This window comes from Mesoplodon mirus (assembly GCF_964341445.2).
Source record: "Mesoplodon mirus genome assembly, chromosome: 10".
Lineage (NCBI taxonomy): Eukaryota > Metazoa > Chordata > Mammalia > Artiodactyla > Ziphiidae > Mesoplodon > Mesoplodon mirus.
In genome coordinates this window covers 43,161,532-43,189,244 of record NC_138986.1, presented here as the reverse complement: position 1 = coordinate 43,189,244, position 27,713 = coordinate 43,161,532, and the positions used below count along the sequence as shown (strand labels likewise).

General features: G+C 38.7%; 1 protein-coding gene across 2 annotated transcripts in view; it reads right to left on the bottom strand.

Moving 5' to 3' along the window:
- Positions 1 to 27,713, bottom strand: part of ROS1 (ROS proto-oncogene 1, receptor tyrosine kinase) — a 122,886-nt gene that overhangs the window by 14,936 nt on the left and 80,237 nt on the right. For both annotated transcript variants that reach the window (XM_082633991.1, XM_082633992.1), the window contains exons 32-42: positions 26,796 to 26,964; positions 25,947 to 26,064; positions 22,855 to 23,045; positions 19,194 to 19,277; positions 16,086 to 16,221; positions 14,684 to 14,846; positions 12,572 to 12,636; positions 11,509 to 11,638; positions 5,376 to 5,473; positions 4,956 to 5,159; positions 3,780 to 3,914 (exon numbers count right to left, since the gene is read on the bottom strand). In XM_082633991.1, coding sequence (XP_082490117.1) covers positions 3,780 to 3,914; positions 4,956 to 5,159; positions 5,376 to 5,473; positions 11,509 to 11,638; positions 12,572 to 12,636; positions 14,684 to 14,846; positions 16,086 to 16,221; positions 19,194 to 19,277; positions 22,855 to 23,045; positions 25,947 to 26,064; positions 26,796 to 26,964 — 1,493 coding nt within the window. The remainder of the gene's footprint in view (positions 1 to 3,779; positions 3,915 to 4,955; positions 5,160 to 5,375; positions 5,474 to 11,508; positions 11,639 to 12,571; positions 12,637 to 14,683; positions 14,847 to 16,085; positions 16,222 to 19,193; positions 19,278 to 22,854; positions 23,046 to 25,946; positions 26,065 to 26,795; positions 26,965 to 27,713) is intronic.

Below are 27,713 nucleotides of genomic sequence, written 5' to 3'. Positions count from 1 at the left end.
GTTAATTTATTTATATCCCACCTCATTCTACAAAGTATTCAAGACACTTAATGGAGATGATTTAGTGAGAAGGAAGGAGCGAGAGGAGGACGGAGGGAGAGGAGAGAGAAGCCATCCATACAGTGGCCCCTTTGCCATTCTGTACTTCACCCACTCACACTCCCCTCCAAAAGTTTAATCTGTGCAAGTTATTTAATCAGATATTCCTAATTTTCATCTATGGAGGCTTTAATTTACATTGAGTCCATCATTACTCTTAACTCTCTGATGGCAAAAACAATTGACCTGATGGTATTTGAAACCTTTCTCTCCTACTATCCAGGGCCAAATGAGCACTGGATTGCCCTAGATTAAGAAAAGAGGAGCTCTATAAAGCAGTAGTCATTTAAAAGTAAAGAGTAAAACTTGTGCTCTTAAACAGCATTAAGCTGACAATGGAATAAGTGACTAGGCTTTTAAAATTTTATCAATCCTGAAAAATGCATTTCTTACATCTTTCAGGTAAATTAACAACAACTGTATCTTTGGCATAGGGGTCTTTCCTTACAAATACATACTTGTCACAATTCAGTATCATGCATTAAATACTTGTACCAAGTTATAGTTACAAATATTCAAGCATATTAGTCTAAATAAACTGACAGCTCCTTCACTTTTATTAAAATTTACCTGGGCTGGTTGTTCTACCTCTAAACAGATACTCACACATTATACTTGAAATATCTCACTTAGCTAAGTGTTCCGGTTCAAATTCTTCCATTCACTATGCCAACCCCTTTACTCCTCTTTGCTTCAGTTTTTTCCACAATAGCACAACCTCATTAACCATGTTCATTAATAGTCTCTATGAGTAAAACCCTTGGATTCATAAGGCAATTGAAATTCAACAGTTGCAAACTCCATGGCATCTTTCAGTATTAAGGGGATGAGTTTCTATAAGTATTTAAGCAAAGCACATAAAACACAGATTTTAAAATACCCAATCCCGGAAAGACCCAATTAGCATCAATTAGCATCTAGGTATACATATTCTTAAGGGGTACAAATAAGGTGGTGAGCCTCCATGTTCTCCCATTGTCGCCTCCGTCATTTGAGAGACTCTCCGGTAATTTCAGTTGCCCCTGTGATACCTGTGAAAGAGCTCTCACTTGATGTAGATTGCCCTTTGATCCCGTTTATTCTTGAGAGTGCTATGGTTGTTGTGCAAACTAAAAGCTGCAGAGAATGCTGAGGGCTGGGCTTTGCACCGTACATCCCAGGCTATGGAAAGAAGGGCAGGAATGCTCTGAACTCTCACATTCCATTAATAGCTAAGCACAGCGTAGCCATCTATGGACTCACCTGACCCAGAGTGCATCCAGGTGCTGAGTATTTAAGCAGTGAATAGAAGGTGCAGCCTGGCTCAGCACAGACTTTCAACCCTCTAAGCTGGGCCTATGATCTCAGAGAACTGCTTCAAATAAAAATCAGTTCCCTCTGTACTCTAAGGAGAGTAGTTAATCTTTATCATGACAACTTAAGGCCGTGGACAGATTGAATGGCATCGCTGAGAGCTCCATTTCCTTAGCACAGCTTGTCTTCCTGGTTGGCCATGGCTCGTTAACCCTTCCTAGGGATCTGGAGCATGTAGCCCTTAGAGGGCTTGGAGCATTGTTCACTTTTTAATTATTGATGTTCAAATGAACTTCAAAATCAGCAATGGAAATTTTAGCTTCAAGGAAACTATATTTTTATAAAATTAGAGCAATAATGTATCCAACTGAATAATTATTCAAGATAAAATTATATAGAATATTATCTTTTTCCACTTATAATCAGGAATATTTTTCTAGAACATTTCTAGTACTCCTTCTTGTTCCTCCTTCTAGTTGAATTTTTGGATACCTTTGGATAGAGCAAAGTTCAACATACCTGCATTTTTCTTCTCCACAATAGGGCAATTAATTATCCACCTCCCTCTTCCCCAAACAAAATAAGTGAACACATCAGTCAAGATGTATAATTCAGTGACTGATTCCTAGAGTGCCTATCCAAAAAAAAAAAGCCTAATTATGATGAGGTACATTACCCTCTAGAGGGGAAGATATGCCAAATAGAATTCTAACAGCACAAGGAAAATTTTGTGCAACTGAAATTTGGGAGAAATTTTATGAGTGTTCAGTAGATGTGTAAGAGATACAAAACAGTGATTAGTTTGCTAACTATTTAATTAAAATGTATTTTATACTTAGGTATGCTGGGTTTTTTTCCTCAAGCCCTAGACTAAAGTTTTTCAAATTTTGTATAACTTTCTTACTCCTAACTTATAGAAGTTTTTCCATCTGCCCCAAAAGGATCATGAGTCATACTTTTAGACACTGCCACCAAACTTGTTCAGGTATGTGTATAACTGATCCTTCTGTAAATATCCCAGAGGCTATAAGAGCTAAAGAGAAACAGACAGTGATTCCAATCTTCTTCTAGCTGGAAGATTTAAATAATACAAAAACATTCACCCATAGAACATCCAGCCAAGGTGCCCAGATCTTAATCATCTTTGGCTCTAGTCTGAATAATCCTCTAAATAACACAGCATAGGCAAGGCAGTGCAACCATGGTGTGTATCCGCATACTGCTAATTCCTTTTGCACTTGTCTGTACCACGCAGTTTAGCACTTTATTACGTGTTGGCTTGTTATCCAACCGCTCCATGTGTGTGTCTTTTCTTTCAAAATACATTCAGAGATGCTGAAGAAGCGTGGCTCTGGTTTAAACACCTCTGTATTCCATACAGTCCTTAGCATGGTGTAGTGCACACAACAGAGGAGTTTATACTTGTTGATTATATATTCTTTTAGAAATTTCTTGGGTAAAACACCTCTTAGAAAAAGTGTCAAGACTTGATATTTCTGCTAAGGTTGTTCACAAGAAGGTAGATTAGTACTCAGCAAAATTACTTGGCTTGTTTTTCCTTTATAATTAGATCAAAATCACTTACTGTTCCAAGGATCACAAATCTATTAGAATTCAGTGCCAGGATCAATTTGATAAAGTCACTAATACTTATGTAGCCACTTCGTGTGAAGTTCATAAATAGATAACAACCTATATAATTTTTAGCAGTACTATATCCTAATATCAGCTTTATCAACAAAAGCAATCCAACTTTTAAACAATATATTCCTAGTTAATAGAACCTTTTAATATGCAGGTTAAGATGTTAGTCAAATTAGATCTTCCAAAATGAAATGAGTATATATGTGAATACACACACACACACACACACACACGCACTTATACACAAAGAGCTTTTATTTATTAGAATTCTCTTAACCTAGAATATAAACATATTTTGCTGTTCTAGATTTTGCTTCTGAAATGAAATATCATGTATATATATAAATAAAAAGAAACCATCATGTATTTAGTAAATTAAGTGCCACAATCAATTTACATTTTACATAAGATATACAAATATATAGATTCAGTTTTTATTTAAAAATACCATACCAGGGGCTTCCCTGGTGGCGCAGTGGTTGAGAGTCCGCCTGCCGATGCAGGGGACACGGGTTCGTGCCCCGATCCCGGAAGATCCCACATGCCGCGGAGCGGCTGGGCCCGCGAGCCATGGCCGCGGAGCCTGTGTGTCCGGAGCCTGTGCTCCGCAACGGGAGAGGCCACAACAGTGAGAGGCCCGCGTACAGCAAAAAAAAAAAAAAAAAATACCATACCAATGAGGCACATGATTGCATGTGCACATGTTTTTGTTCTTGGGTACTTATGGAACATGATTAACTTACAGATCATCGGGACAATTTCTTGGTGGCTCCAGTCTCCCTCCTGTTTGCACATAGTTTAAAACATCAAGGTTAGAATGAGCTGGATAAGGCTGATGACCAAGAGTTAAAATTTCCCAAATCAAAATTCCAAAAGACCTAAAGATATTAAAGAGTTTGCTTTAATTATACATATTAGAAACAACATGTTTACAGTAGTTTTTCCAACATAATTATTCCTGGGGCTATCAGAGTCTACTTTGTGATTCGCATTTTGGCCCCATAAAAGGCAAATGGGAGACTTAAAAGCAAGTTGACCTCAAGAAAAAGAGAACAAGCAACTGCATACTAGCAACACTTCAAAGGTGATAGGAAGGCTTAGTGGGGGCACAAACACACACACACACACACACACACACACACACACACACACACACACACTATGTTCCTCTTCCCTGGCTGAATCTGCACTGTGGACCTCCATTATCTATGGCTTTTGTAGCTTCATTATGCAAACACACTAGGGGTGAGCAAGAAAGCATTTCACCTTTCTTCCTGAGTTTGAGTGCTAGTAAATGTGGAGAGGGAAGGCATGAATATAAACAGACGACACTGAAGACAGACTTTATTTCATCCCCAGTTTTGCAGAGGTCCAGTCCAGCTTAAAAGTTATTGGATGAATCTTTACATTTTGAGCAGCTCTAATCAAAAGTTTGGGGTCAACAAGCAAAAATGAGGGGTTCTATTCAAATAATAAAGAGCTGTCCAAACCTCCCTCATGTACTAATCATTTTGAGACCCATGATTTAAATTCTGTGTATAAATTAATGACCAAACATCCCAAAATAGTAGGCATTTGAACACATACTTGGACATTAATTCATAGGCACCAATTCCTATTAGTCATAGCCTCTACACTTTTGGAGAGTAATAAGCTATCTGAAATAAATGGATCTATTCCATGTATACCAGTAAGGTAACGGATCAAAACTAATTGGAGGGAGAGGTATAAACTGTTGAGACCCAGGAATAGCCCTTCCTTGCCCACCAGCTTTCACTTTAGCTTGAGGCATATCACTTAACCTCTCTGGTCTTATGTTTTCTCACGTAAAAAACAAGACTAGTTGACCTTTTAAGATCCCTTCTGGCTCTGGCATTGGATGATTCTGCCCACGTTTCTCTGTGTCCTGTTAAGCTCACCATACATCAGACTGAGTAGTGAAGATTCCATCCATCAAACTTTCTGGAGCCATCCACCGAACAGGAAGCAGGCCTTCTCCTCTCTTTCTATAGTAGTCATTTTTATAGATGTCCCTCGCGAGTCCAAAGTCCCCAATCTTCACTATCCGTGATGGACTAGTATAGTCTTTTACAGAGACAAGGCAATTCCGAGCTGCCAGATCCCTATGGCAGAAGCTATACTTAATAATAATAATAATAATAAAGTTCCAGAGATCAGACAAGTAACACTAGGAGGTCTGTAGAGAAGAGAGATTTTAACAGAAACTATTGCTATTTTGAAGGAATGAAAATGTTAATTATCTTGTATATTCTACTCAAACTACAGGTGATTATTGTGTCAATCTTCATAAGAACCCTTTATCCAGAATGTCACTGTACCTGTGAATGAAGTGCATCTGCTCCAAGTAGACACAGCCTTTTGAAATATCTACACAAAGGTCTACAAGGTCAACCAAGGTGAGTAAAGGACCATGAAACTGTAAGAAATAAAAGAAAAATTACAGGCACTTTTCCAGTTTGCACAAAATATATATGTATATATATGGCCACATATATATGCATGTACACACACATATATATGATGTTTTAAAGGAATTTTTAGTTATGGTAAAAGAATTCAAACAAAGAGGAAAAGAACTACATTTACATGCTTTCTACTAAAATATACATAAACAAGACTATCTTTAGTAAGCAGAAGCAATATAGAATCTTTATTGGAAAGATCTCAGGGTGTTAGATCAAACAGACTAGTTTAAAACCTAGTTCTGCTACTTACAAGCTGTGTGAACTTGCTCACATTGCTTAATTCACTAAGCAATTTTCTCATATGTAAAATGGGAACAATAATACTAACTGTGTCCGATTTGAGATAAGATACGTAATCTAGCTGGGACATAACAGGCACTTAATAAACAGTAGCTGCTCTCATTAGCAGTAATGATGATAGTTTAATCAGTTTAATTATTGGCCCAATGTCACGCTGTAATGTCAGTCATGACAATGGGCTTGTTCTCCATATGAGCCCCATAAAAATTGTTAGCAATACTCTACTTCAAGGTCACAGATTACTCCTCTCATCTAAGAGAGCCAGCACAAATATACAGTTGAGCCTGTGCTGGCTGCGATGATTTCTACATGAACAAAGCCAGTTGAAGTTTTTATTAGTACCATATGGAAAAAATTCAAAGTTCCTTCCTGGAGGCTATATTCATATACTGTCTGTCCCTTACCATTTCCCTGCAATTACCCTGTTTCAAGACTTTATCATCCCTATCTGACGCTTCCCAAACTTCCCATGTCTCCAGCCTCCTGTGCTTTAATTAGCTCACTTTGTTGTGACCCACTGCCTGTAGAGTCTATTACAGATTCCTGAGCACAGCCTCCATGGCAGCCCCAGGCTGCACCAGCCTCTCTTTACATCCATTTATTTTCCATAGATTCTCCTCTCACAGTCTGTGCTTTGGTCACACTGGGCCATTTGCAGTTCCTTGTACCTGCTCTGCATTTCTCAACCTCTCTTCATTAGTCCTTCTGTCATTCCTGGAATGCCCTCCGTGTTCTTGATTTCCATCCACATCCTTCAATGAGCATCTCAAAGGATTCACAACCTTGAAATCCCTTGATTCCTCATAGATGGGTGCTCTTAAATGCTGTTCCCTCGGATTCCCCTGACAAGCTCATGTCTTGGCCCAAAAGTAGGAAGAATCCTGAATTCTGGGACTCAACATTGCCATGGTCCCACTCAACCACACCTAGGTCTTAAAACTAAACTCAGTCTTACTCCCAAGAATCAATCCCTTGCAGCCCTGTTCAGGTCCACTAGACGCGCGTCTCACAGCCTTGTGTCTGAGTCCCTGCCTTGTGTCTCGACTGGTCCATTGGTTCCTCTGTGAATGGAATCCTGCTCTGCCCTTAGAAAAACCTACTCTACTCTTGAAGACATTCTTCGCAGAGAATCCTACTCCTGCACTTCAGTCTGGTGGCTAGTGCCCTGTTCCCTGCTGAGAGATATTCAAATGCTGCCTGCCTGCTTAAATCTCTAATTATAACTTGCTCCTAATAGCCCCTGTGACAACCTATTGGAACATTTCATTACCCCATGTCGGGCCTCCTTAACCCCAGATGCTGCCCTCGGCTACCACCTGTCTTCTCTTGCCAAACCCTCCAGACACATTGAACCTCCATCTCTGTCCATCCCTAGTCAAAGCCTTTTATATAACTCATATGAGTGTAGTTTCAGAAACTGTTCTATCTCACACCTCGGTTGTGTCCCAAACAGAAGACCTCCTCCGTGAAGCCTCCTCACATCTCCCCAGTTGGAAATCATCTCTCTCTCTCCTCTGTGCATCAGCAGTGTATTCTCTACTCCATTCTAATGGGCCTTCCCTCTTTCTACCTTAAATGAGTCATTCATATGTGACTTACCCACCCTACCACGTGGCAGGGCCCTTGAAAGCAAGAGCCACATCCTCCACTGTCGTAAAATAAATACCCGGCAAAAATTTCATGAATTGAATTGTATCCGGCTATGTAGTTGTATTATTTTGATAGATAGGGTTTTTTGTTCACTTTTTCTATCTTACTACAATCTTAGAATATCAAAGCTAAAAGAAGCCGAGAAAGTTTTGGATTCAGTGTTCCATTTTACGATGCAGAAACTGAGTCCTAAAGATGAAGGACCAGACTAAGGTTTATAAACCCAGTTGCAGTCAATCCTTATGCATTCAACCCAACAAAACAGTCTCAGAGTGGGGATGGGGAGAAGGGTGCTCGTGGTAATTCTGGAAAGGTGCCTCTGAGCACTCTCTGTGGAGAGGCGGCTGGCCCCGTGTGAACTTAGCCTGATGGGGGCGTAGAGCCCACGGCCCTCCACTGTGGACCCCGCACCTTGATTCTGGCACTCAGCACCTAAGGGCACCCTATCCGATAAGGTCAGGGCGAGGGAGACAATCATGGACGCTGCCTTGGTAGCCAGCAGGAAAGGCAGCGGAAGAACTGAAGTGCACTTGAGAACCAGTCGTCAGAACCACTAGGACACTGGCTGAATAAGAGTAGTTTGGGAAAAGCAGCTCTGTGAGTTCTTTTAGTCCATCTTCATTGTCTCTTCTCTCCCCCACAAAAAACTAAAATAAAAATCTACAGAGGCACTTTCTTGTTAACGATGAGGAATTGAATTTATGCATTTTAGTTTTATTCTCTCCCCAAACCTTACTAAAATGACATTATAGAGGAAATGTTGTGATTTCAAGAGGATAAACAGATCAGGAGAATAGATAGAGCGCAAGGAAACATTTTGGAGGAAGGAAAGCAGGTGGGGGTGTGGTCACTTAGCAGAGCCAGGAGAGATGAGAGCTGGCTGCCTGCGGAGGGAGAAGATGAGAATTAAGTGATGTGTTTCACTGTAGAACCCCATAAACACTCTGGAATTCGAGGTAGCAAGTATCTCTGAATGCAGGGTTGAGGGGCAGGACTGAAAGCAAGGTGAATATTTAAAAGTTTGTTTTAAGAGCTAAGTAGACCCTAGATCCCCCCCACACAGCAGCAGGAGGCTTTCCTCTGCTAAACCCCCACACACATGCACACACACACACACACACACACACACACATACACACATACACACACATACACACACACAGAACCAGAGCAACTCCAAGTTCAAAGATACCAGTCATACTAAGGCACTGTGCTAAAAATGGAGAAGGGAATTAAATGAAAATCCTCATCCTGAGCCTTGAGACCTCCAGCCCTCTTCCCCAACTCGACTCCCTGACTGAGGCTCAGGCGTTTATTGCCCAGGCAGGAGACCAGCAGATTCCTCTCTGGGGAAACTGGCGTATGCCAGGGAAGACATCCAGATGCTGTCATTAGGCGACCCCAGCGGAACATCAGGGTCCCACCTGACAACCAAAAGGAAGCTGCCACAGACGTAGGCTCCAATCAGCTTCTTAGGTCTCACTATTAAATATGAAGACCAGCCACAAATTACCAAACATTTGAGAAAAGCTTCTCATATTACAAACAGATCCCAGAACAATGAGGCAAAAAGGAAGTCAAGACAATGCAGGAAGCAAATTAACACTTTAAAAAAACTATGATTAGTATCCTAAGCAAGATAAAAGAAGATTTTGCACGTATGGAAAAATCAGAATACTATTTTAAGAGGCAGTCAAAATATAAGAATGAGTCTGTGGAAAATTAAATTTTTAAATTCTATTAAAAAATTAAGGAAATATACCAGAATTGAGAGCAAAAATACAAAGTGTAGAAAATAGGAGAAAACAGCTAATAAAAGAAAAGGATACAACAAAGGTGACCATTATCCAACTACTAGGATTTCTAGAACAAGGAAATAAAGGGAACAAAGAGTTTTCTTTATTACCAAAGAAATAATATTAAAAAATCCCAGAACTGAAAGGGATAATTTTCCAGGCTGAGTGTCCAGATGAGTAAAAAGTACCACAGATAAGAAGCAGTTCCTGGGACTTCCCTGGTGGTGCAGTGGTTAAGAATCTGCCTGCCAATGCAGAGGACACGGGTTTGAGCCCTGGTCCAGGAAGATCCCACATGCACAGAGCAACTAAGCCCATGTGCCACAACTACTGAGCCTGCACTCTAGAGCCTGCAAGCCACAATTACTGAGCCCATGCCACAACTACTGAAGCCCACACGCCTAGAGCCCGTGCTCCGCAGCAAAGAGAAGCCACTGCAATGAGAAGCCTGCGCACTGCAATGAAGAGTAGCCCCAGTTCGCAGCAACTAGAGAAAGCCTGCGAGCAGCAACGAAGACCCAACGCAGCTAAAACTAAATAAATAAATTTATAAGGGGAAAAAAAAGAAGTTCCTAAAATTTTCCAAAGAGAGGACAAAAAGCAAGTCACTGATCATATGTCCAGGAATCAGAATGGCATAAAACATTTTAAAGGCAACTGTAGAAGCTAGAAAACAAAGATGCAGGAGTTTTATTTTTGAGGAAAAGAGATTTTCAACCTAGAATCCAGCCAAATTATTAATCAAGCATGGGGCAGGAGGGAAGAACAGTTCCTCAAAATGAAAAAAAAAAAGACTTTTGCCTTGCATGCTTTCTCTTTTCTAAAACAGAACAAAGAAGCCATGGAATTGAGGAAATAAAGGTCCAACATGGAAATTACCAAGGTACATGTGAAGGAAACCCCTAGGGTAACAGCTCTGTAGCGACCAGAGGACAAGCGCCTATATCAACTCCAGGAGGGAAGTGTCCAGGAAAAATATGGTGAGGAACTGGATTATCTCATATTTATCCATATTGTGAGAAGGGTTACAATTCTGTCAGAGAGTTTAGGAATATAGAAACCTAAGCAAATGGGGGGGGCGTTTATTAAACTACTCAAGAGAAGAGCCACAATCATAGTATTTGAGTAACTTAGCAAATAATAATTAAATAGACATAGTAACATAAACTTACAATATTGATTTATCTGCAAATTGGGGTAACTGTCAGAGGATGGGGAAAGCAAAGTTTTTCTGTGTGTAGAGCTGGTGGGGTCAGGCTGGTACATGACTAAGTGCTTAAATCCTTGCCTCTTGCAGTAGGCAGTCAATAGATTTCCCCCAAGGTTGAAAACTCACTGTGCAGCAGTATAAGCAGAGCGTTTAGGAAAGTGGAGGTAAACACCAGAAGGAATGAGCAGAGGCCTGGGATGTGGGGATGAGATAGAGCACAGGACTCCTGTTTTTCACCATAAACCTTGTCATATGTTTCAGTTTTTTAGCTATATAATGTATACTTCGATAGAAATAAAAACCGTAATTTTTAAAACTACACATTTAAATTTTAGTTACTTGTTTTGTCTCAGGTGTTTCTCACCTGAGACCTAAAAGCAGGTTCCCACAGGTGCTGAGACCCCCAGCCCTTATTCCTCACACGTGCCACAGTATTTACACTGTCCACTGTGCTGGATGCTGCTCTAGGCACTGCAGACATGGAGAGGATGGATCGGAGCTGCATTTTGTTAGCAGGACCCTAGAGTGGATGGGACCTATTAGCATGGTTGTAGGAAAAGAAAAGTAAGGAACCAGATGGATGGCATGAAGGAGGATGCATGAAATCAAGAGTTCTGTTTTGGCCAAAGTTTGAGACGCCTGTGAAAATCCACACAGAGAAAAGTCAGCTGGGAGAGATGTAAGACTAAGGGCTGGAAATTTCAATTTGGGACAGAAAGGCAGATAGATTAAGTACAGAGAAACTCCACACATTCTCTGTTCTTCAGAAACCATGATTCTGGCAGGGAGGGACCTATTTTTCCATTAGATACTAAGAGCAGGCTCAAATAGCCAGAAAACGCCAGACATTAGCCCAGGGTTCTAGTTTGACTAATCCAACATGAAGGAAATATAAGAATTTTTTTTTGACAGAAGTCTTCTAAGTTTCAACCATCAGCCAAAACTGCAGCCTATTGAATTTAAAGGAAAATAAGACGAACTTATAGGCCATCTGCATTACATAACCAATACTGTGGTCCCCATTTCCTACCGATGTCATCCGGGCTTTACGCAAATAGGTAAGAAGGTCTCCTCCTTCCATCAGTTCCAGGATGATGTACTGGGGCTCATTCAGCAGACAAACTCCAAGCTGCTTCAGAATGTTGGGATGGTTAAACTTACTAAAAGGCAAAAAGAGACAGGCAGGATAACATGACAACGACAAAAATCTAGTGAGGATCTTTATGGAATAGAATAATTCTTTATTTCTGGTTTCCTTCAAAACCCTGATTTTTTTTTTCCTCTTAATAAATGAAAGCCTCCTTTTCCAAGAACCCAGCTGCATGCCTGCCTTACAGAGGTAATATTGCAACCCCTAGTGGCCAAGGCACATGGATAGAACAGAGGGAGTTTTAGAAGAAGTGATATTTATATTAATCATTTTATGTTCTGGAAAAGAAAGTAATTTTAACTAATGTCCTTCTTCGAAAAATATTTTAGAACATTATGTTTTTGGTCATGACAAGTATGAAATATTCTCTCCCTTTCAGAGAAATGATTCAGACACTCAGGTTTGGCTACAAATGTTTTCTCAAGAGGTCAAAGCAAGTAAGCCCCAATCTAACAATCAGAACCCACAACCTGGGACCCGATCAACCACTGCCTCAAGGTGTATTAAGATGTATTTGAGTAGTTTCCATGACCATCAACTAACTCTAACCTTGAAGACAAGTTTACCAAGACCAGGATATTCTCATTGACATCACTGTACTTAAGAGAACTCTCCCTTACTTGGTCTACTTGACCCATTATCACACATTTAGAAGCACATAAGCATATTTAAAGCTGAACAGCTTCAGAAATCCCTTGCAAAACATGCTTCTTATTGAAGGTAAAAGAAAGGACTGCCTGAGGACTGCTTGTGACCAGGCTCAGAAGACTGGGTTCTATAGAATACTTGTCACTCCAGACATATTTCCTTTTAAACTTCAGCCATGTTTATTCTGGGCATGATCTGTTATGTCAGGTCATTTTGAATGTTAAAAATCCACCAATCATATGTAAAAGCTTCCTACCCATACCAAGGGAAAATTATTTTAGAGCTGCCCTGATACCTCATCAGGTGTGCCTCCTTCAGGAATTCAATCTTCTCCTGGTCTGTGGAGCCCTTCTTCAAAGTCTGTGCAATGTAAAAACAAGCCAGGAATCAGTATAGCAGACATTTCCGTGAGCTCATTGGGTTAATGGAGACAATCTTTGTTTTGTTTTGTAATATCCACCCTTATCATAAAAAACTGTGTTCTCCAATTCTCCAGCCTCCCTTGCAAACAGGGGTGGTCATATGACTCAGTCCTCGTCAAAAAGATGTAAGGGGGAAACTGCTGAGGGTGAGAGAGGCTTGTGCAGAACTTTTACTTTCCTGAACATATACATCTAACACTATCCTTCCCCCTCTCAATGTCCTGAATGAAGATGTGATGCTTGATCCTTTGGCAACCATCTTGGGACCATGAGGCACCATACACGTACAAAGTTGAGAGAATTTCAGATATACTGGCTCTGGCCTCACACAGTACTACACCAAAGCCAGAAGTCAAATTGTTATGTAAGGAAAAGAAACACTTGTTTAAACCAGTTGAGGTTAGAGTATGTGAAAGACTGTTAAATGCTATCAATTGGAAGTGGAGAAAATTTTGCCAACTTTTCTGGTTGTATAGCCCACTCTCAAAGCAATAAGTTCCTAACAAGCAGTGATCAGGATATTACTCAATTACATAAAAGATTCATCATCCTTTGATCAAAAGAAAGTTTTATAAAAATATGAGAGTATATCCAGGGCTTCCTTAAAACTACATCATCAAATACACCATGATGAATAATTGTGTAGTCCAGGGGTCAGCAAACTACAGCCTGTGGACCAACTCCAGCCTGTTACCTATTTTTGTACAGCTTATGATCTGAAAATAATTGTTACATTTTTATTGGTTGTTATTTTATTTTTTCCAGCTTTATTTTTTTAACATCTTTATTAGAGTATAATTGCTTTACAATGGTGTGTTAGTTTCTGCTTTATAACAAAGTGAATCAGTTATACATATACATATGTTCCCATATCTCTTCCCTCTTGAGTCTCCCTCCCTCCCACCCTCCCTATCCCACGCCTCTAGGTGGTCACAAACCACCTAGCTAATCTCCCTGTGCTATGCGGCTGCTTCCCACTAGCTATCTATTTTACGTTTGGTAGTGTATATATGTCCATGCCACTCTCTCACTTTGTCACAGCTTACCCTTCCCCCTCCCCGTATCCTCAAGTCCATTCTCTAGTATGTCTGTGTCTTTATTCCTGTCTTACCCCTAGGTTCTTCATGACATTTTTTTTCTTAGATTCCATATATATGTGTTAGCATACGGTATTTGTTTTGCTCCTTCTGACTTACTTCACTCTGTATGACAGACTCTAGGTCCATCCACCTCACTACAAATAACTCAATTCATTTCTTTATATGGCTGAGTAATATTCCATTGTATATATGTGCCACATCTTCTTTATCCATTCATCTGTTGATGGACACTTAGGTTGCTTCCATGTCCTGGCTATTGTAAATAGAGCTGCAATGAACATTTTGGTACATGACTCTTTTTGAATTATGGTTTTCTCAGGGTATGTGCCCAGTAGTGGGATTGCTTTTTCCAGCTTTATTGAGGTATAATTAACTTGTTACATTTTTAAATGTTTGAAAAAAGTTATAAAAAAGAAGCGTATTTCATAACACATGAAAATTATATAAAATTTAAATTTCCGTTTTCATAGATAAAGTTTTACTGGAACACAACCACACCCATTCATTCACATATTGACTGTGGCTGATTTTACACTACAATGGCAGAGTTGCGTAGTTGCAACTGACACCGTCTAGCCAGCAAGCCTAAAATATTTACTATCTGCCCTAGCACCTAGCACCCCAGTTCTCTTATGGTATATTTGAAGGGAAAGACTGTCTGCCAGGTCTTAGCTAATTAGCAACCTCAGAGGTAACTGTTAATAACGGAATTTATGTAGGAAATGGGGGGGGTGGAATGTGATTTCTGTAGCCATGGACAGGTTTCTACCTTCTCCCAGTTATCTTTTCCATCAAGAACCCTCCTCTTTTATCATAGTTGTATCCATGTAAGTCCCTGTAAATATGTTGACATAACAAGTCAAGGAGTTAAAAGATCAGCATTACCTTCACTGCTACTTTGGTTTCTGCACTTCCAACTCCTAAGATGTCTACCGCTGTCCCTTCATACACTTCTCCAAAGGCCCCACTTCCCAACAAGAGACGCAGAGTCAGTTTTTCCCGAGGGAAGGCAGGAAGACTTTCAATCTCCTCTTGGGTTGGAAGCGTACTGGAAAATAACGATATTTTTGGTCTCCCAAAATGCGTATGGTTTACGAGTGGGTGTTGGTGTTAGTGTTTGAGAGAGAAAAAGTATGAGAAAGAGGAAGAGAAATCTTATGGTTTTGTAACACTGCAGTGCATTCAACGTGACATAGTGATGTGTCTGTGTTCCTATTCCTTTCCTATTCCACCATCCAGAATATTCCTTCTCTCTTCCAAAACCCAGAACATGTTACTTCACTTCTAGGCACCTTCATTTTGATAGCATGCCTGTGTGTGCACTGCCTCAAGACTTTTTACTGTAGTTTGTTTCGTTAAAGTTATCAGTTATTAATTTCTTCAGGTCACCAATTTGTGTAAAAAGTTATTGCAAATTAGTAATAAATACAGCTGGGCTTATGATCTCAAAAGCTTTTGCTTTACTTCATACACCTGATCTCTCATGTAAAACATGTAAAAAATTTACTATGACCACAAAATTACTCCATGTCCATCAGGTTAACTTTTAGAAAGTCAAGCTTCTCACTTGGAATATCATGAGGGGAGGAAATCCATCTGCATTAAAAACGCTTTGAGATTTTAAAAGAGAATCTTGAATATCAGATATGCTGCGTATTTTCTCCAGGAAAAGTCACCTCTGAAAAGCTGATTTAGGTCACTTCTGTGTCTACTTCAAATCCTGTGTTCTTATGTCTTTAAATAAATTTCTAGAAGCAAGGCCGATGGCTATATAATCCTTTTTGCGTGGAACATAACATAGTGTCTTGTACAATGAGACATTTAAATATTTTCTTTAATGATGATGACAATGGAAGTTCAAACCTCATCTATTTTAGAGAAGTTTTGTAGGCAATCACCATAGAATTTCTGAAAACAGAATAAAATTGACTTAATAGCACACACAAGAGACCTTGGAATTCTTCTCTTCCAGTTGAATCAATCATGTTACCATCTACTCCCTTCCACGTAGTAGTTATCTCCTTGTTTTATTGACTTTCAAACTATGTGATAAGATGCTAGAAAACAACTAATTTTTGTTTATTTTTCTTAGGATAGGATAACAACATAATTTGCCATCCATCCCAGGTCACATTTGAGAGTGAAAGGGGATGTTACTTTTGAATATGCCAGAATAATATGGGCATAAAGCAGGACAATCCTGGGTAACGTGGCATGCATGGGCACTCTCTTTAGAGTTGCCCACTCTTCATCTAGGTGCCCTGTAATGCCGACCCAGGTTACATACTGTATCGCATAGCAGGCATTCGCCAGTCCTACTCCAGCGGCCAGACCTCGAAGGTCAGCCAACTCTTTGTCTTCATTTATGAGACCCGTCAGCCCTTCCTTGGGAGTTTTTTGATTCTTTAATCTTCTGTAACAGACTATAAAGACAAAAGATCATAATTTACAAAATAAAACATTGCTTTCTTTTTCTCTAGGAAATGCTAACAATACATTTTTAAAGTTTATACTGAAGAACACTATTGATAGAATAACAGAATTTGATTGAAAAAATATGCCCATAATAGAATAAATCCAGGTACAAAGCCATATAAAAACACATAACTTATACCACATTTTATCTCACTTCTCAGAGTAAATTTTAATATATTTCTAATTGCTGTTATAAACAAGTTGAAGCAACTTAATATCAGAACTTATTTCTCAAAATCACCCATAAACTAGACTCAAAATAAACCAAAACAAACTTGCATAATAATTATTAGTGAACAAATTCATTTCTGAATCCAGATATGTCCAGGTTATACTCCTCAGCAGACCTGAGGAATGCTTTCAATATAATGGCATGCTTTATTTTATAATGCAGAGTATAGGAGTGTATATTCATTGTTTTTCATAATACACATACTCAAATACATAGAAAAATTATTAGAATGAAATCTACCAAGTGTTAGTAGTGGTCCTCCCTAGCTGTGGGATCATGGGTGATTTGTATTGTCTTCTTTATACAATGGGCAAATATTATTTTTATAATCATGAAACATAAGTAATATTTTTGAAGATTAAAATACAATTATATCATTAAGATCGCCCATCAATACTAGAATACTGGCTCAGAAGTTGAAAACAGCAAGGATGCTTTGTGAGATGATGATTAAAATTTGAACTTTATTCCATAGAAGCTTCAGTACCCAACAGGTGAGAGTTTTATGCAAGTGAAATTCCGTCTGAGGGACCACACAGGGAGGGCTCTTAAGTACCTTTGCTAATGTAATTCTTCAAACCTGAAATGCTCTTACCATCCCTCTTCATTTTTAAAGGCCCAGAATGAGGCCCCAGATCCTCAAGGATGCCTTCTGAGACCTCTGCAACCTCTGTTGATCTCTCATCTCTGAACTTCTAAGACCAACTGTGGCTCTCAGTCAGCATGGCTATGTCACTGTCTTCTACATTTCCTATTTCCTTTTATTGCTGTTTAACATATATCCTGCTATTTATCTTTTCGTACAGGTATGTCTTACCTCCCCCATTAAATGGCAAGCTCCTGAGATCAGCAATTGTATTTTACAGTTTATTTTCCTTTGCTCCCAGCGTCAGGCTCACGTTGCACAGTATATATAACCACTCACCAAAGTGAAAGCTGTCGATGCTTATTTTAAAACCCTTGCTTCAATTTTGTATTTATAAGTATGATTGATGAGAGCCCTCTGCACAATACAAATTTTTAAACAATTGCTATTTTCATTATTTGAATAATTCAATCTTTTCTCATGCACTCGCATAATCCTACCAGTAAAACCACATGCACTGCTACTAAAAGCAAAAGAACCAAATTAGCTTACCTATACTCAAAAATCTGTGAGTTCCAAGTACAATAAAGACCTTTAAGTCCTGCGAAAGTCAGATATCCATAGGATGTCTTGAAAGCAGAATAGATTGTCTGAAATTATCTCATGTTCATCCACTAGAGTTATGGGTTTAACAATGATGATGTACAAGTAGGCAGGCAAAGGTCAGATGAAGGACTCTTCATGTAATACTCCTTCCCAGTAGGAAAGCAGACAAGCAGTCAAGCCTATATGCCAACTGCCAAATATACTGCAGTCATATGCATAATTCTGGAGGGGCTGGCTTAGTGGCACAAACATCAGCTGTGCAATACTTAGACTCCCTGGAACCACAGGTTAAAATCCTGGCAGGGTCAGCTGAAATTTTTAGCTTTCCAAGTTAGCTGAAGAAATAATATATTCCATATATTATCTGGTGTGGAATCTTTGAAAAGAAATCTCAATTCAAGTTTCAATGTGCTCTCTAATAGCTTATGACTCCAATCAGTTTTGGGAAGAATATAGATTTAGAACACTTAGTAAAATATTGGCTTTCTTTATCCTGAGAGTTCAACTTTATGTTTGTAACTTTTCCTTAAACTTTCCCCTATTTATGAAAAAAAAAAAGAAGAAGCTACTGTTTCCTGAATATGCGCTTGAGTGTTCTCTTCCGGTAAATATCATGTCTTTTTTTGTAATATTTCAGCATGTCAGGGACTCATACGTTAATAATGACAGGGTGACCATATATGTTATAATCCGAATCAGAACATTTTGGGGACTGAAAGGAAGTACTATTAATGATTATGCTGAAACAATAGGAATGAAGCAGGATGTATGATCCACTATGGTAACCCCATAGGTCCCATATTTAATCATCTTTTTGGGAGTTGTCACTGTATTTTCTCATCATTAAATCTTAAGAAAACAAAAAGACTTTTAAGACCAATACATTAGTATAAAATGAGTGGTGGGAAGTAGCTAGCTTTCTGTCTATCTAACCTAATTCTTCTGCTTTCCTGGTCATTTACAAATGAGCAGCGATTTGAAACAAGCAGGCCAGACATCTGAAAGAGAGAGTATTGAATGCTATAAGGCAGAAATGGATCTTCTGCAAGAGGCCCTGCTCATTCTAGACCAGGCTGTCTGCCTGGAGACCTAAACTATCCCGACCAAGGATTGTCACTGGTTTCCCTTTAATCCAAAACTTTTTTATACCCAGAGTCATTTTTTTTTTATTTATTTCGAACTATAAGTCACAAAACACTTGTTAAATAGCCAATCTGTAATACTGTTTTACAGAAGGCTAAAGTTGGTGCCTTTGCAAGTAGTTTTATCTAAAGTATACTGTGAAGTATAAATACAGATTTATTTTTCATAAAGTTACCCCAGATTAGAAAAAAAAATTCACAGGAGTTAGTGGTTATTGACGTATAGCCAAAGGTAACATTGTGAATTTTATAAATTTATTTCATGTGGAAAATTAAATCAACTCAGAGATTAAATTAAGTAATATGATCAAATTAACAGTTTATTACCTATATTTTTAAATCTACTATACTTACCAAAGGTCAATAGGATTGTAACAACCAGAAATATTCCAATTATAGTAGTAAGCATAAAGCTTGTTTCTGGTATCCAAAAACCATCTAATAAAATAAATGAGAAAAAGAAATTAATTCAAAGAGTAAAACTAGATTGTCTCAGTGATATGCCAGATATGCCAGAGTTAGCTCCTATTGGATTTTTGCAAGCCACTTGTTAAACCATCGGTAGCTTGAAATCAATCATGGTGAGAGTATTTACACCATGAGAAACCAAAATCAAGGTTTTCTTCTTTTTCTTTTCTTTTCCAATGATCTGGTTTACCAATACATCATTGGGATATACCCACCCCATCTTCTACTTTAAAATGGCTGAGGAAACATGTATAATCTTTTTAGTGAATTTGGGACAAAGAAGTCTCAGTCTTCACGCACCATATGGTTGGGAATATTATTTCTTCTATAACATGTTCATGTACATTTAATTCCATGAGTACTGAACTGAGGAATATAAACATGATAACATGGTACCTGCTCTCAGATGGTTTCATTGAGCAGAGGAGACAAACATGTGGACCAGAGCTGGCAAACTATGGCATGCAGGCCACATCTGGCCACAGCAGCCTGATTTTGTACTATTCATGAACTAAGAATAATTTTTACATTTTAAAAATATTATTTGAAGGAGTTCCCTGGTGGCACAGTGGTTAAGAATCTGCCTGCTGATGCAGGGGACATGGGTTCGAGCCCTGGGTCAGGAAGATCCCACATGCCACAGAGCCACTAAGCCCGCGAGCCACAACTACTGAAGCCCGTGCACCTCGAGCCCGTGCTCCACAACAAGAGAAGCCACCACAATGAGAAGCCAGAGCACCACAACAAAGAGTAGCCCCCCACTCACCACAACTAGAGAAAGACCGCACGCAGCAACAAAGACCCAACACAGCCAAAAATAAATTAATTAATTAAAAAAATATATATATATAATTTGGAAAAAAAAGATGCTACAGAGATCATTGAATGTAGCCTGGAAAGCCTAAAATATTTACTGTTTGGTTCTTTGCAGAAAAGGTTTGCTGAGCTCTTCTCCAGATAACTAACTATAATGCAAATAAGAATGATGTCAGTTTTGTATAGAATAATGGGCTGTGTGTGTATAAAATGCAGTAGCTCATTTTGCCTAAGGAGCAGCAGTTAAGCATCACAATGGGTTCATTTAAAGTTAGGCCTTCAGGCCCCCTAACTTCAGACTATACTACAAAGCTACAGTAATCAAGACAGTATGGTACTGGAACAAAAACAGAAATATAGATCAATGGAACAGGATAGAAAGCCCAGAGATAAACCCATGCACATATGGTCACCTTATCTTTGATAAAGGAGGCAAGAATATACAGTGGAGAAAAGACAAGCCTCTTCAATAACTGGTGCTGGCAAAACTGGGCAGCTACATGTAAAAGAATGAAATTAGAACACTCCCTAACACCATACACAAAAATAAACTCAAAATGGATTAAAGACCTAAGGCCAGGCACCATCAAACTCTTAGAGGAAAACATAGGCAGAACACTCTATGACATAAATCACAGCAAGATCCTTTTTGACCCACCTCCTAGAGGAATGGAAATAAAAACAAAAATAAACAAATGGGACCTAATGAAACTTAAAAGCTTTTGCACAGCAAAGGAAACCATAAACAAGACGAAAAGACAACCCTCAGAATGGGAGAAAATATTTGCAAATGAAGCAACTGACAAAGGATTAATCTCCAAAACATACCAGCAACTCATGCAGCTCAATATCAAAAAAAACAAACAACCCATCATTAATCATCAGAGAAATGCAAATCAAAACTACAATGAGATATCATCTCACACAGGTCAGAATGGCCATCAGCAAAGAATCTACAAACAAGAAATGCTGGAGAGGGTGTGGAGAAAAGGGAACCCTCTTGCACTGTTGGTGGGAATGTAAATTGATACAGCCACTGTGGAGAACAGTGTGGAGGTTCCTTAAAAAACTACAAATAGAACTACCATACGACCCAGCAATCCCACTACTGGGCATATACCCTGAGAAAACCATAATTCAAAAAGAGTCATGTACCAGAATGTTCACTGCAGCTCTATTTACAATAGCCAGGACATGGAAGCAACCTAAGTGTCCATCAACAGATGAATGGATAAAGAAGATGTGGCACATATATACAATGGAATATTACTCAGCCATAAAAAGGAACAAAACTGAGTTATTTGTAGTGAGGTAGATGGACCTAGAGACTGTCATACAGAGTGAAGTAAGTCAGAAAGAGGAAAACAAATACCATATGCTAACACATATATATGGAATCTAAAAAAGAAAAAAAAAGATCAGAAGAACCTAGGGGCAAGATGGGAATAAAGATGCACACATACTAGAGAATGGACTTGAAGATACGGGGAGGGGGAAGGGTAAGCTGGGACAAGGTGAGAGAGTGGCATGGACATATATACACTACCAAATGTAAAACAGATAGCTAATGGGAAGCAGCCACATAGCACAGGGAGATCAGTTTGGTGCTTTGTGACCACCTAGAGGGGTGGGATAGGGAGGGTGGGAGGGAGGGAGATGCAAGAGGGAAGAGATATGGGGACATATGTATATGTATAACTGATTCACTTTGTTATAAAGCAGAAATTAACACACCATTGTAAAGCAATTATACTCCAATAAAGATGTCAATTTAAAAAAATTTTAAAAAAATAATAAAATAAAGTTAGGCCTTGAAGGATGAGAAGAATTTCAGTTGACAGAAAGTGAGAGAAAGGAAATCCCAGCTAAGGACGAGTGGTAGGTGGTACAAGCCTGCATTCTAGGCTGAGGGAAACAAAGGCTGAGGACCCAGTGTCATGAAAGTTTTTTACCAGTCTGACATGGCTACAGCATAAGGATAAATATCAGGAAAGATGAACCACAATTGGAGGGCAAATCACGAAAGGCCTTAAATGCCACAGAAAGGTTTGTACTTGATTCTGAAGGCAGTGAATGGAGAGCCATTTCAAGCATTTCAGAGAGTGGTGAAGTGATCCAGATTGTCCTTGAGCTAGATTAACTGTCAGCAGTAGGATTAAGCCAAGAGCACAGGCTAGAAATGGTAGCTTAAATTAGGAAAGTCAAAGTAGAAATAGGAAGAAGTGAACTCATTAGACAGAAATCAAGATAATAAAATCAACAGAACTTGGTGGCCGAATAGAGGGAAAAATCCTACATGGTACTGAGATTTCTAGCCTATGTGATTAGAAAGGTAATGTGTTATGAACAAAAATAGGCTACCCAGTGGAAAATATAGATATCGGGAAGTAGAGTTTCAGGCCTGTTGTGTAGCAGATGAGAGTACCAGGAACAGAATAATAAGGCTGGATAAAAACCAGACTGGGGACAACCTTGGAAATCCATCTAGGAACATGGACTTGATGTGGTAGGCATTAACAATTAGCTGATTGTTACTGAGGAGAAAAAGGACATGCTGATCTTGACGTTTTAGGAAGATCACATCGGATGAAATGAATAGTCCAGTAGTTTCAATGATAGACTGGTGAAGTTAGACAGTCACCCAATTTACTGCTAATGCTAAGAATTCACTTCTCTTTACCTCTGAACCTTTGTGTAACAAGTTAATATATAGACAGACATGATAACATACCTCCAACGAATATAATATCCTCACTGATTCCACTATATTCACCAAAACCCAGATTATTTACAGCTACTACTCTGAACTGAAATGTTCCTTTCAGATTTTTGGACTTCCATGTGCAAATGCTAATGCATGAGCCATTAAATGCCATCTTCCACATTAAATTCTGGTTCTGTGAATTCTCTGAAGTGCCCTTACTGCAAAAGAAAGAGCAAAGTTATAAATATAGGAAATATACAAGACAATATATGTGTTATTTCTAGGTGCTCATATATCATTTAATGACAGAACTCCAAAGCATCTCCTGTTGCACACTTTGCCCTTGATTTCATTGCTCTCACATGGTTTGGCTACAGAACATAGCAGAGTCTTATAAAGTCATTCCAACAGTGCCTGGAGCCAACCAACTCAGCCCATCTGGAAAATTACGAATAATCAATGGCCAAGAGAAAGCTGAAGATCCTCCTCTTACTACTAGGGTGTGCAAACTTTCTTCAGAATTCCAAACACATAAGACAATTATTTCATAATTTTTAACTGGGAATTTTTTACTTTTCTTAATTTTTGGTGTCTCATGCTATCTGTCATTTACTGATACCATATCTGGATAAAATACAGAACATAAAATTGAAAAGGAAAATAAAATATTTCAGCTACCAAAGTTATCATTGTATCTGAGATTCCAAGGTTCATTGCTTGCATTTATATTGGCGTACACTACCTCCATGTAATAATCCTCATTATTCTTCATAACGAAACATGGGAAGAGAACAAGAGCTGGGTTCAAAAGACATAACTGAAATTACTTTTAACAGAACCACAGACTGAAGGCAAGTTCAAGGCCTTCCAATTATGTCTTTTCTGACAACGAACTTTTCAAATCTGAAACTTCTCAGACCACAGCCATTTTAGGACTTAGTACCAACCCACAGTAACCTTGAGGATAAGTAATGGAAGCCAGTTCTGCTCCCACTAACTGAGTGGTTGTCCTGAAAGAGCACCAAGGACAGCAAGGGCTGAGCCTCTGAGGGACAGGGAATGAGCAAGGGCAGCAAGGATGGTCACAACTGTGACCAGGAGCTAAGTGACCTCAGGACCATCCTAAGTAAAGCTGTAGGACACAGTGATTTTGTACATTGTGTGAAGTCTCATGTTGAGCATTGGCAATTTCATTGTTCAACCCAAACAACGCTGATCCAAGAGAAAGAGACCCTTAAAAAATGTATAAAGTGCCTCTTCACAGATATTGGCCACTGAGGAAGAGAAGGAAGAATGCTTCCTTGGTTGAGCACCTTCTATTTACAACACACCGTACTGGGGCTTTTCATATGTTGTTGCATTTCATTGAATCTTCTCAACAACCTAAAGAGGTAGATATCATCATCCCATTTTACAGATGAGAAAACTTAAGTTCAAGAAAGCAATAAAGCAAGGATTTAAACATGGTCTGTGTACTGGGTTGAATAATTCCCCCCAAAATTCATGCCACCCAGACCTTGTGAATGTGACCTTGTTTGGAAATAGGGTCTTTTCAGATGTAATTAAGTCAAGATGAGATCATACTGGATGAGGGTGGGCCCTAAATCCAATGACCAGTGCCGTCTTAAGAAAGAGAAATTTGGACACAGACACATACAAGGAGAACATCATGTGATGACAGAGCCAGAGACTGGAGTGCTGCATCTACAGACCAAGGAATGCCAAGGATTGCCAGTCATCACCAGAAGCTAAAAGGCAAGGAAGGATGCTTCCCTAGAATGCAGTCCTGCCAGCACCTTGATTTCAGACTTCTAGTCTCCAGAACTGCTAGAGAATAAATATCTGTTGTTTTAAGCCACCCAGTTGGTCGTACTTTGTTCCATCTTCCCTGGAAAACTCATACAGTCGGCTCAGCTCCCAAGTGCATGCACCTTGCACTACGACCACCACTGCACCATCAGCAAGTACACACGAGTATCCTGACTGAAGAAGATATTCTGAGATACTGTGAGGTACTCTGAGACAGATAATACATTCTATTATACCATAGTCCCTCTCCTGAGAGTAGAGACTTGGGGGCAAGGAAATGCAGAGTATTTATGGAGCTATGCACTTAAGGTGTTACTGAGGAGACTACACTACAGGGGTCCTAGTAAGACCATGGTGTGGCCTGGTTGGTGAACATAATTGCAGTCACAGACCACCAGGACGGTTCTGCAGGTCAGAATGTATTTCACTCTGCATGAAAAAAAAAAGTGACAGAAATTTCAAGAAAGTTCCAGTTAGAAATATGGCCAACATAATTCTCTAGCATGAGCAGGAAATTTTTTTAAGGCTATGGGAATGCCAGAGCAAGATGAAGTAAAAATAGATCTAAAGCTCAAGTTGCCAGGACTATAATTATGGAAGTGACTTTTGTCCTTGGAGCTTCTTAAAAGATGGCTTCAGAGTCCCGTGAGGGGAGTGTCTATGGAATTTGGAAATTCTCCCCTCAAGTTGGCACAAAATCAGCTCATCTGAGCCAGTTATGATTCACAGAGCTCCCCACACTGGCCAGATCTGAGGTTGCATATATTCATCAGGTTTTCATCAAAGGCACATTTTCAGTCCCTGGGAACACACTACAAACTGTAATCTTGACAATAGAGAGAGAATCCTGGGTTGCCTATACACTGCAGGCCATTTCAGATCTTGACCTGATTTTACATTCTGAAAAATACCTAACTCATTGTCAATTCTCACTAGACCTTATTCATCTTCCTAAAACAAATTAACCTCAGAAATTTACATGCATACCATCATCTAACATCAAACGTCAGCTCAGAATAGGTATTAAGTAAATATTAGTTACATGCTCAAAAGATTGAATTGTTCCCATCGACAAGCAGTTGCAGATTTCTGAGAAGAATGACTATCTGCCTTGTAATTGAGTGCCAAGGCTGACCACTAGGAATTGTGCAAAGAACCTAATGATGCATGCAAGGCCCTTAAACTAAAGATCCTGTGTGTTTATTTGTGAATACACGTTCATAAATATTGTTACTTTTGATCTAATAATACCTTACAATTAACTGCTTAGGTCTTTGTAGTTTACAAAGCACTTTTGCAAACGGACATACCTCATCTCAAGGATATAATACATAAGTCTGCTTCCATTATCATCAGCATTTTCCCACTGTATTGAATTTTTACTCCCTTCTAATAATTTCGGAATGCCTGGTTTACTTGGGACTCCAGCTTTGGAAACAAAAGAAAATCTGATTTGTATGTTAGAAGTATAAAATAATCTGCAAAACATCTTTCTATAGACTGTATTTACTCAGAGGAAAGCCAGATACATTAAAGAAATATTCAGAAAATTATTCAAAAATTTTATTCAAGAAATATTCAAAATTCTCATATGATTGCATATTTTTAAATGTGTAACTGAGGTTCTTATTAGTGACAGATTAGATGGATTAGTGATAGGAGCAACAACAGATCTTAGCCTGACACGAAATAAGTGATGCAAATAAAAAGAATTATTGTAAGTTTTGGAGCACTTTCCCTTGAGTCTTATAGGGATCAACTTGGAGTTATGGTATACCTTTTAGAACACTAGTTAATTTAATATACTTGTGAGATATTTTTTATTTTGGGCATCTGGTTATAGTAGTCAGTAGTAAATATTTGAACACTCAGTGACACTGTTTTCATTTAGTTCTTACTGCGAAATATCATAGCTAGACAGGAAATCAGAATACTGAAATAATTTTGCCCAGTTCAGAATCCTGCAAGACCAGATGAGTATTACCTCATTACTGCCAGTAAGGACTCCTACCTCTTTTCAATTTCTTCAGTCAGGCTCTAGAGATAGTAATTTACTCTTTTAAGAAAAATCTCAACCTCTAGGATTAGTGAAGTAAGCGATGAGAAAAGAAATGAGAAACGTCTAAAGTTTTCTAAGTGTGGAATATGTTAGTACTCACCTTTAGTCTTAAAGCTTTCTGGAAGTGAGGTGCTATTTTCTCCTGTCCTGTACACCACCACTACTCGGACATTATAGGAAGTATAAGGCTGTAGATCTGTGATGTTACAAACATAAGCAGGACCTTGGCTGCACGAAGCTTTAACATGGTAAAACTCATTGTGCTTCCACTAGAAAAAGAAGTCTCAATTAACATTTTGTTTCTTTAAGAAAAACATTTTAAACATAGAAATTCAAAAGCTTGTGGCAATTAAAACTTAAGTTTACTTTCTATTAAAAAATAAGAGCCCCTTTTTGAGTGTTTGATCCCAAATATTATCCTTACCACCAACAGCAATTTTATTTTTTATGACAAGGTATAAGTGACTTGAATGGTGATCCTTAAGATAAGTCCAAGGTGGGAAGTGCACCCCTGACTATATATCATCAGGGGGGATTCAAAGCTTGACTTCTTGTTATCCCTAATCAAAGGCATTTTTATTAAATCAGGATGACTGAGAACACAAATTTACACCTGAGGGGAAATGATGGATCAAAACAGTGATACTTTCAGTTCCACGGATTTGCTAATTTCAAAGTAATAATATTTTTACATATTTTGATTCTTTGAAGAAGTCCACAGTAACTTATAAATTAAAACATTTAGTTTTTCCTCCCCAAACCCTCTTCAGACATCTAACCAACATTCCTTATATTTATACACAGGAAGCCTAGTTCCCTAAAAGAAGGACATTTTTGCCCACCATCACTCAGTCACTAAGTAACAAGGTTACAAGTTAAATATAGGAAATGTTACTTTCATTTCACTGGGTCTCTAATTATAGCTATCTTAAACTTCTTTCTTTGAACCACTGCTTAAAAAAAATCTGTATGTTTGGACCCTTAATATCTTGTTTGAAAATGATGATTTTTTTCAATG